Raw genomic sequence first — 10,710 nt, 5'->3', positions numbered from 1 at the left:
GCAGATACACCATTTGAAAATTGCGGCGCCGCTTGCAACCTGTATAAACAATCGGCCATTACGCACCGTTATACGATAATCGTGCTTGACGTCAAATATTAAATGATTTCGCTGCGTGAATCAGGCTGTTTAAATTGTCCGGCTTGATTGAATGATGGCCGCTCCTCTAAGTTGGCCGACAACCACTTCACCGTAAATAAGATAGTACCCTATTCTGTATATAAGAGTCGCCTCGTTATACAGGGTGTTCGATTCTTACGCGTCGTTACGTATTTTATGAAACCCCCGTCTCGTTGGAGAACTTCGGACGCAACTGGGGAGGGGGATGAGGGCTGAAAAAATATCAAACGATACGTTACAAGTGCGAGAGGAATACTTAATTTGCTTCGCTTGGTCCCATGGTTGTTATCTGTGTCTTTTGTTATATAACTGTTGATGTAACAAACTGGAACCAATTTTTCCAGTTTTCAACAACACTTGTACATGTTCAAGAATTAATTTGAGATTCGATTACACACTGGTATGTAACGCGCGTTGAACGTGTTACACGCATGATCTCAGAGAGAACAGGGAAACAGCTTGGAAGAATTTTCTCCGCGGGCTTGCGGGTTTACGACGAATAGTAAATTGCGCAATAAATTCAGAAGTCATTCTAGTATTTACACGAGTGTTTCGCGTTCGAGAGCTGAGACTGAACCGTGATGCACCGTGATCACGTGCCACGAAAGACGCACGTAACGAGACGTGCAAATTAAAGTAATGAAGAGAGTTTGGTTAAGCCGATCGATCGCACCGCAACTATAACGGCTTCAGTTATAGTTTTCGTGATCGGGAGGCACGACTGATCGTTGCGCCGACACGCTCGATATATAAATAAACGTAACAGTAGCCAGTGGATTATTAAAAAGGAATGGAACGTCGCCGGTATGCGTATTCGAACGCTTGCCTTCCCCGTTGCTCGCCTTCTATCCCTGAACTGAACTTTCTAACGCCAACCTGTTAACTGTAAATCAAATCTGAATCTCCGAGCAAGCGTGAAACGCGTGTACGTGTGCACCCGCGCGATTAATATATCCCTGAAAGACGGCAACTGGACTTTCATCGGCGCGATCGTTACCGCGCGTCTTCGAACTTTCCTTCCTCCCTGCCGCTCCGAACTCCTGTGCGCGGATGAAACGCTTCACTGATGCAACTGGCAAACCAATGCGTTAATTTTACAATCGTGAATGTTGCTCGATTGTAGTTTGTTGTTGTCCGTGGTCTCAGACACTACGTGATCGACTTTGATCGATTTTTTTCCAATTCTTCACGACAAAGCTGCAGTCCGTGCGGCGGTAGATAAAACAGGAGCAAGCGAGCAAGAGGAACGCGTGCAATCACCGTCTCGTGTTCAATTAATTTCTTCAATGCTAATAATTTAATGGATCTCGGTACGTTATCGCCGCCGTTTCATCACGCATCGTGCTCGTGTGTCTGCTCGGGTAACACGCTCGATGCCATTGCACTTGCGTGCAACAACCACATCTCCGTCAATACTGTGAAATTATCTCGGATCTCTCTCTCTCTTCGTGTGTTTGCTCACACATCCTCCCTGTGTTTGTAGAGAAATTTGTGTACATCGGTTTTGACAACCGATCTAATTCGACGACGACTGCACAACCGTCGTCAATCGAACGATCCGTGGTTCATTAATGATTTCTTTATTTCAAGAGGAATAATAAATTTACACGTGTTTCCTTTCTTCTTCTTCTTCTTCTTCTTCTTCTTTTTTTTCTTCCGTATCGCGCTAATAGATCGGTTTCTTAATTGGATGACACACGTTATCGAAGAAACTCCGATTCGAGTTTCCGAGCGTTCATGGTATAATACGTATATTACTATTTTATATATTACTCTGTCTCCCGTTCAAAAATTTACAGCACGTTCATTTTGAAAAGAATTAAACACTTTTTCAAGTAAAGTATTTCGTTCATAATATTATTTTTCTTCTAGCAGTTAGCTACAATTACGATGTTCTTATTTCTTAGAAAAACGCGCGAAGAAATTTATCTGGATCAAAAGGTAAGGGGCCCAAACTTCCAAACAGGAGTGTGTGTGTATATATATATATGTACATATATTACTCTATAAATAATTGTAAGTACTACGCGCCGGCAGTAAATAGCATCGTTCACGCTAATGTCGCGAAGATTCTATCGGACAACCATTACCTCGCGGACGTGTTCGAATAGAAACGTATTTTATTGCAAACTCCGTATGAATATTCGATTCGTTGCGTCGTAAGAACTGAACCGTGTGCGTAAAATTAAAATAAATTGACTAGAGGACACTTATACGGAATAAAAAGCACGAGCCTTCTTGATTGTCTAAGCTAATGCGTGGAATATACCGTTACGACGCGTTGATTTCCGTGCACGAGTTACGTATGCTATAAATAATGTATAAATACGTCTGTTAGGTATCTCGTTTGTACGTGCGGTGTGCTTTGGTACATCGTGCACTGCGAACGAGGGGAAAATCATGTCCGAGAGAGCGAGCACAGCCGCTCGGCGAGTGAATTCGTTAATTGACCAACCGTAGCTCGCGCGTAATCGTTCGCGGTAAAACTCGCGGTTTCATCTTTGAGATGAATCGCGCAGAGATCGCATGAACCGGACCAGCTACAAATCGATAAATCGAAGTAAACTCCTACCTCGGTATCCTTCGAGTCTCCGCAATTATCGAGGCGTCGCGCTCTTCAGCCATTCGATGACTTTCATTCATCGAGAACAACTCACCAACATCCCGGCTTAATTAATCACACCGAATTAAGCGCACACTTCAACTCTTCGATCTCTCATTCCTCCCGGTCTCTCAGTACGGACGATCGGTACTTCCATGTGCGCGTAATCGAGCACCTGCATCCGATCGTCGAGAGTTAAATCACGTCGATGTCGCGTTGAAGAAACCGACTCGAGATCGACGAGCCTACACTCGTGGCGGCTCCAGCCCAGGCTCCTTAATCCAATCGTCCTCCCGGATAATAAATCAGTGGCGTGGTAGCGTCCCATCCGTCTATCTCCTCGTTCGACTGTGCCGCTCGCCTCTGACAATTTAAGATCAGAGTGCTGTGCCTTGGGCTGCTGGGCGCGGATCTGCAGGTTGTCTGCGCGACGCCGGCCGACCCGAACCGGAAGTTCTTCGCCCCTCCGCGCAAGAAACAAGGCTCACTGCCGATCGTCCAGTTCGCTCGCAGCGGCGAACACCTCGCGTCCGATTGATTCCGCGCCAGATCCTTCACGTCGATCCGAACAGTTTCCTGTTCGCACAATTTCTCGACGCACGGGCACGAGTTGCTTGAGGACCTCCAGCTGTCCGCGCACGAAGCTCTCGCCGTACAAGAGGCCTTCGGTTTACACGGACTATTGTCGACGATCGATTCCAATTGGCTGTTCGCGCGGGAACAGTTCTGGTCCAGTTGATCGGAGCTTGCGAAACGCAATCGTTTCGGGGACTCGCTGGAACATCTCATGAAGGTGGATCGTACGAGAGATTTGTTCTTGAGGGAGCTTCGTGGTATCAGAGGGTTCGGGTTCTTCTTGGCGTGGCCGTTCCTTCGATTTTTTCGTTCCCTGTTTCGTTCCTCCCGTAAGACGGGGTCTTCGCCGAGGAGCCAGTAGGTCAGTCGCTCGCCTTTGCCTTTCATAGAGACTAGCCCTCTTTCCACCACTTTGAAACCGCCCAATTGATCCAGGAGTTCCTTCGTTTCTTTGCTGCAGTGGATCTTTAAAGCTGGAAAGCAAAAGATGTTAGACGCGTTACAGCGTTATACGATAGTTTATACGAATATTTGCGATATGAATCATTCAAATGAATGTATATCACAACAAAATTAAAAAGATGATCGATAGTAATATATTTTATAACTGTTACTCTTGAAATTATATTCCGTTCTCGTAGGCAGCTAAGAAGTCTAATCGGAGAATTTTATTGCGGTTCGTTTAATTGGACACACCGAGAAATTATATCGAAAGCCTTTTCACTTTTCCTCTCGCTGCCAATAAATAATTATTTACCAGATCCAGTAGATTCCATACGACTGGCAGTATTTACGGTGTCTCCAAATAGACAGTAACGGGGCATTTTTAGACCGACCACACCGGCGCATACAGGACCTAAACGAAAGTGATATCAATTGTAATTCATGTCTAATTGTAAAATCGTACACGTTTTTCCACCAAGTTTACCAGAATGTATGCCGATTCGCAGTTGTAGCTTATCTAACGGCCTATGTCGAATGGTGAATTGTTTAATAGCGTCTAGAAGGCATAAGGACATACTGGCAATTTCCCCCGCATGTTGGATACCGTTTCGAATTGGCAAACCGCTCACCTAAAACGAGAATCATTCAGGATCCTGTTTCAGACGTTCAGACACTTTGTTACTTACCACCATGTAAGCATCACCGATAGTTTCCACTTTGTAGACATCGTAATTTTCTATAGTCGAATCGAAACAGGTGTATAGATCGTTTAGAAAATCTACCACCTGCAAACAAAGGATTTGCGTGTATTACGAGTATTTATATTGATAATCACTGCCGTATTTCTTATTTCTTTTTCATGCAGGTCTCTTTACAGATATTTTCTTTCTTTCGGAACACTTTCGTTATTCTTTGTAAGAAGATAATAAATGTAATAGACTGTGGACTATAGATTGTATATGCTTTCACAGAAAATTTTTATCTCTAACGTCTTTTTCTTTTTTTATTGATATCATTGGATCATTTGAAGTTATAAAAATTCAAAGTTTCTGAAACTTGTCATCATTTCTTTTAAACTTTAGCGGTAAAAAATCTAAATTATGATGCTGTGGTCATTTATGATTTAACGATACCGTTTGAAGATTGTAATACACATTCAAAGTAAACTACATGCTTTAATATTTAATAGAAACGAATTTCTACTTTAACTATGATGATGAAAATGTGAATTTGTACAAACGTTCATAGTCTAACAATAACAATAGATCGTATATTAAAATTAAAAGAAACTATCTGTATTTTCACAACACCAATTGAATTGTAGATCTAAGGAGAACAGCAGAATTATATTACTATTAATAACAATAACCTAATAACAATAATAATTCAACAATATTAATAATTCACAATAATTTGCAAATATTTTTGTATAAATTACCTGTAAGGGTGTGCTCTCGGCTGACATGGCAGTGAAACCGACAATGTCGCTGAAATAAATTGTAACACTGTCAAAGCTTTCGGCTTCAACTTTGTGTCCTCGTTTCAACTGCTCTGCCACGTAACGTGGTAGCATTTCATACAGCAACGCGTCTAAAAGGCAAAACTTAATATAATATAATTTGAGGGAAACGTGATTGCATTTTAATTGAGTGACATTTTATGAAATTTCAAGCAACCTGTTTTTTTCTTCTCTTCCGTTAATTGGTCCGTTCGCTCGTCCACCAGCGCCTCCAGATTATTCGCGTACTTCTCCATCATGGCCATCATGTTGTCAAATATGTTTGGTTTCCTAAGAAAAACGCATTTCTAGGTCACTCGAATTTCTTTTCCTTTTTATCTTTCTTTTATTTTACTTTATATTATTGACTGGATGAAATTCGTGCAGATATTACAAGTTTATTACTTTCTTAATTGTGTTTACGAATTACTGTTTTATCAAACAATTCTGTTTTTCAATGTTTTACAATTTTTACAAGTTATGTAATGTATATTCCTAGTGTCCTTTACCGATTTGCAAGTAATGTTTACAAATCTAAATTTTAGAAAATTTATACAAACTCAAGTGCTTATGAACACGAAAATAAAGGAATAAGGAGAGATTTGCTTCAGTCACCAAATGTAAGTAATTTTATTGATAATGAAATGAAAAATTAATTATTGTACTGCACGATCTTTTTAGTAATAAGTGAACTTGGAATAATCTAACTTACTTTACATTGTAATGTTTAGTATGTGAGACAAATCTCTGCTGATTCCATTTTTCTATCTTTGTATTCATAAAAATATAAATCTTAATTTAACTTAATAATAAATTAAGAGTACAACTCTACATTATTGAATCTTAAATCTTTGCATCACATATACATAAAAATGTCACATGGAAATAAAAACTTCTTTGAATCAACTTTTACATTTTAATATCGAAATAACGTTTGCATTTAATTGCTAAAGAATTAAATAATTGACGTTGCTAACATTGATTTTTTGAATCATGGTTTGAAATATTGAAACTTACATGCCCTTTCTCAAAGGCCTTAGCTTGTTCCTAATAATTTTGAAGTCTGGTCGAATCTCGGGATCCTCGGCCCAACACTCCGTTAGACAAGCGCGCACGAACTGGAAACAGTTCTCCAACTGGTTCAACGGTGGTCTGAGATAATTCAAGGAAAACAGAGTAGCTGACAGGGTGGAAACAAAAGCACATAAAATTTACGTATCTTCTGCCGTCGACAGACTGCGACATTAATGGTAATACCTGAACGGTTCGGTGTCCGGTTCTCTCGCGATTACTTTCTTCAATATCTCCGAAGGGGTTAACTCGCTGATTCCAAAAGGACCGTGCCTCCCTTGAAGCTCGTACAACACTATCGCGAAAGAATAAACGTCCCCTCTCTGATAATCCCGTACAGTTGGCTCCTGACTTTTCGTCGATCGTAATAACTCTGGCGCTCGATACAATAAACCTGTTGAACGATCATTTTCCATTTAATTTGCCATCAAGTAAAATAGACAGCTTTGAACTTTAATATTAAACAACATTGATATTATGATTATTGATAGTTACAAGAAGTTTCTTTTAAAAAGAAACAAATTTAAAACAGCGACCAACTACGAATTATAATTGCAATGTTACGGATAATTACAACTTCGTTTTGTAGCGGTCAAAATATATTAAATCGGATAAGTCATAGTTTAATTAGTATTATTATACAATTTTATTTTATTCACCAGTATTACTAATAAAAATATACAGACTGAAAATTTGGGAAATTTGTTAAGATTTAGTAGTTTTATTAAGAATCCCATTTCATGTCATGTTCTTATATCGTAGTAATTAAAATATTTTATAGAATATAGAACGTAACATTTAGCTAGTTGGAACTCTGTCATGTATATTTGTCATAGACCTATAGAATCGTTCTTCAAAGGATTTATACGTCATCCGTTTGATAAATTACCGTGATACTTCTTCATAACATCGCACGGCTCACACTCGGCGTCCTTTTTAAATTCGTGCAATCCAAAGTCCGCCAGCTTTACGACCCATCGAGAATCCACCAAACAGTTCGACGTACTCAACGAACCGTGGTATTTTATGACAGATTCGTGCAGATAGATCATACCCTGAAAAATGCGCAAGCAAGACCGTATTACGTTCCACTCGTTTCGTCGAATATACGAGATTCCAAGGAACTGCAAATCGAAACTCTCGAGAACGAGATTCTTACGAGAATGCGAGAAGTTTGAACGATCGGTAAATTTCGACAAAATTTTATTCAACGACAATAGCATTATTACTGCTCTATGCGAATTATCATCAGTATAATCATTTGTTCTAAAGTTTCTTCTTACGATAAAATTTAATGGATAGAACAGAAATTTTCACTTCAAAAACATGTCATTTTAAATTTAATTTTAAATGTATCCAAATTTTACTATTAGGCGGAAGATATGATCATGCTCCTACTCAATTAGTAGTCAATCTTTTCCTTTTTTCTTAAAATTTTCAAACTTTGAATTTTTTATAAAAGAAGAAAATATCCTTTCATTCCACAGGAACAGTAAATTAAAGATAAGTGACATAAATACATGTTGAAATTGTATGTGAAACTTTAAATGCGATTTTCTCCATAATAATATAATTTCTCTTTAATGAGTGATCCGATCTCTTCGAAATTTTACATACATTTAAAAGAAATATCACTTTATATCCAGCAGTAAAATTATGATAAAGTTGAAATCTTTTTAATAAAGCCGATTTTTATTCTTTACACGGCTATCACATAGATTAAGATTACTTTCTTTTAAAACAAGGTGATTTAATTAACATGTATTAATCAACAATTTAATGTTAATGTATAACAACATTTACAGGGAAAAACAATTGCACATATTTGAAAGTCTAATAAACTTGCGTACGAAATTTAAAATTCATAGATTTATCAATTCTTACAATTAGTTTGATCTTAATCTAAAGATTGCCAAAAAATACCCTCTTAAATGAACCAAAGTAGAATTCATCGATTTTTTTTTTTTTAGCAATTCATACCCTGATTATATCACCGACCAAGGACGCCATGAACATGTTATCCAGCTTCATGTCCTCGTTCTCCAAAATGTCCTGCGAGAGAAACAAAAAAAAAAAAAAAAAAAACGGACAGGGAAAATTATACTCGGCAATTTTCGAATGTTTCATCTACTTAATTGCACAAACTGTCCCAGTGATTACCTTCAGACTGCCACGAGCGCAATATTCCACGACGATGCATATGTTCGGCGGATCGGTGCAGGCTCCGATGAAAGCGTTCAAATTATCGTGTCGCAAATCACGCATCTAGAGAAACGATCCTCAATTTGTACAACATGGTCCGAGAAATTGGCTTTCGATGGGAAGATTGCGTTTACATTGGATTGCTTTTGGTTGGCTGGTACATTAATTTGTGCTAACTTTTCGTTGACATTTTATTGGTCAACGTGTTCAGTACGTATATATAGTTCAGTTTAAATCATTAAAGAACGTGAAATAGTTTATTATGATGTTGCAAATACTCCAATTTCTTGAAATTTTCGAAAGCTGTAGAATCCAAGTAAAAGGAATAGTGATGTGATCATTAATTAATAATACTAGTATATAATATAATGATAAGTTGTAAGTTAATTATAGACTTTTCTTTATTAATTTTTCGTCGAATAGGACAAAAATAGGATAACTTGTGATTTATAAAATTAATTTGTAGAATTCCTTTGCTTTATTATTAACATTATTATCAGAAACTCGTAAATTATGTGATATTACTTCATTAAATAGCTTATTAGATATTAGACTCATGAATATTGTTAGAAAAGTTTTATAAGTTACAAACTATTATGTAAATCTCTTCGATAAAAATGAAGAAAAATGAAATTTTACACGTACATTTTACAAATTTCAAATTATCCGATCATCGTATTTATTACATCTATAATGTCAATTTATTGATATTATTGATTGATAAATAGAAGATTGATTGACAAAAAATAGACGAACGAACGAACAATCGAAAATTGTATTAATTTGAGTGATGTTATGTACATATTGGAAATCGATCGACTTATTTAGTCAACTGACCAAAAGTTGATTAATGTAAACGCAATTTAAGCGAGCAATTCGAACTAGTGCTGTACTTACCACTTTCAGTTCCTTCTTCATCTCCCGTGTAATTTCGATCGATTTCTTCCGTACCTTCTTTACGGCGAATATCCGCCCCTTATAAACACCAATTTGCGTGTAAATCATGGAATATCGAAAGTCAGCATCTGGATTCGAGCTTAGGGAAACTTGGCTGGTTCTTACAATTGGCTGTGTCGTCGTCTATCCAGGAAAATTATTTCGTTCATTAAAAAGACATATAGAAAGTATATGCAACATTTATCAATATAAATCATTACACTGCACGTTATATTATATTATAGCATATGGTTACTATATAAAAACCATAGGACGATCTTTTGATTTTTATGTCATTTGATAGCAGAGCAAAAATATTTTAATGTGAAACAGGCTAAGAAAGTGTGTCAATAATGTAAGGTCCAAGTATTAAAATATTAAACGTTAAATATTTAATATCAAGTTTTTAATTTTAATATTAAATTTTGGAATATATAAGTGTTAATAATTTTGAAAATATGCGATAAATTTAAAATAGTTTTTAAAAAACAATTATTAGCTCAATATTGTCAATTAACATTTGCCTGCACAACTAACGTCATTGATATTTTTCAAAGACCCAAAAAGATGACAAAAGAGAAATTGTATTTAATCCTAAAATCAAAGGAGACTGATGACAGAATTGTCTTGAGAACACATTGAACTTCAAAATTGTTCCTCTGCTATAGGAGACAAGAAATTGTGACTTGTATTTTTCACCCATAGCCTCCACACAGCATTTACATTTACATAATTTCGTCGTATTTTATAGCAGAATAGGGGATTGCTAGGATTTTGAAGTCGTTGTATAAGAAGCGCGATCGTATCGTTCGGGATTTGATAGCGGAACAGCGCTGAGCTTCGAAAGTCCCGGGATCAATTGGGTCGAGGGAAATGGCGGGAATAACAGAGAATTGTTATAAGGGACGAAGTGAGAGAGACAGGCAGGAGTCGGGCACAGAGAACGAAGCCAGGCATTTACCTTGGAATTACATTTGGTAGGCGCCTCATTGACTCCCGTCGATTCGTCTTTCTTCTCTTTGATCTGAATGTCTTTGTAGTTCACCTTCCAGAGCAGGGAATCCAGTTCCTGCTCGTACTTCCAGTTCCTGTATAGCATCAGCATCACCGCCGTCATAATCAACAGAAATCCACCGGCTATACCGCCCACGATTTCTCCCGTGTGAGCTAAATGATTTGATTGTGATCTTGTGAGTCTCTTACAGACGATTTTCCATTGTTATTTCAACAAATTATTCCACGTACAGTTCTATAACTCTAA

General features: G+C 37.5%; 1 protein-coding gene across 6 annotated transcripts in view; it reads right to left on the bottom strand.

The window, feature by feature from the left end:
* Nucleotides 1–2,638: 2,638 nt before the first annotated feature.
* The window catches only part of LOC122536453 (guanylate cyclase 32E), a 32,216-nt gene continuing 24,144 nt past the window's right edge, over nt 2,639–10,710 (bottom strand). For all 6 annotated transcript variants that reach the window (XM_043668833.1, XM_043668830.1, XM_043668829.1 and 3 more), the window contains 13 exons: nt 10,411–10,616; nt 9,411–9,593; nt 8,472–8,576; nt 8,292–8,363; nt 7,201–7,366; nt 6,498–6,705; nt 6,258–6,392; nt 5,419–5,531; nt 5,181–5,332; nt 4,429–4,527; nt 4,227–4,371; nt 4,056–4,154; nt 2,639–3,771 (listed from right to left, as the gene is read on the bottom strand). In XM_043668833.1, the coding sequence (XP_043524768.1) occupies nt 2,999–3,771; nt 4,056–4,154; nt 4,227–4,371; nt 4,429–4,527; nt 5,181–5,332; nt 5,419–5,531; nt 6,258–6,392; nt 6,498–6,705; nt 7,201–7,366; nt 8,292–8,363; nt 8,472–8,576; nt 9,411–9,593; nt 10,411–10,616 (2,456 nt within the window). In that variant the 3' untranslated portion in view covers nt 2,639–2,998. The remainder of the gene's footprint in view (nt 3,772–4,055; nt 4,155–4,226; nt 4,372–4,428; nt 4,528–5,180; nt 5,333–5,418; nt 5,532–6,257; nt 6,393–6,497; nt 6,706–7,200; nt 7,367–8,291; nt 8,364–8,471; nt 8,577–9,410; nt 9,594–10,410; nt 10,617–10,710) is intronic.

The sequence above is a fragment of the Frieseomelitta varia genome, unplaced genomic scaffold (assembly GCF_011392965.1).
Source record: "Frieseomelitta varia isolate USP_RPSP 00005682 unplaced genomic scaffold, Fvar_1.2 scaffold_835, whole genome shotgun sequence".
Taxonomy (NCBI): domain Eukaryota; kingdom Metazoa; phylum Arthropoda; class Insecta; order Hymenoptera; family Apidae; genus Frieseomelitta; species Frieseomelitta varia.
The sequence above is the reverse complement of the archived record's forward strand: the minus strand, read 5'-3'. Positions and strand labels throughout refer to the sequence as shown.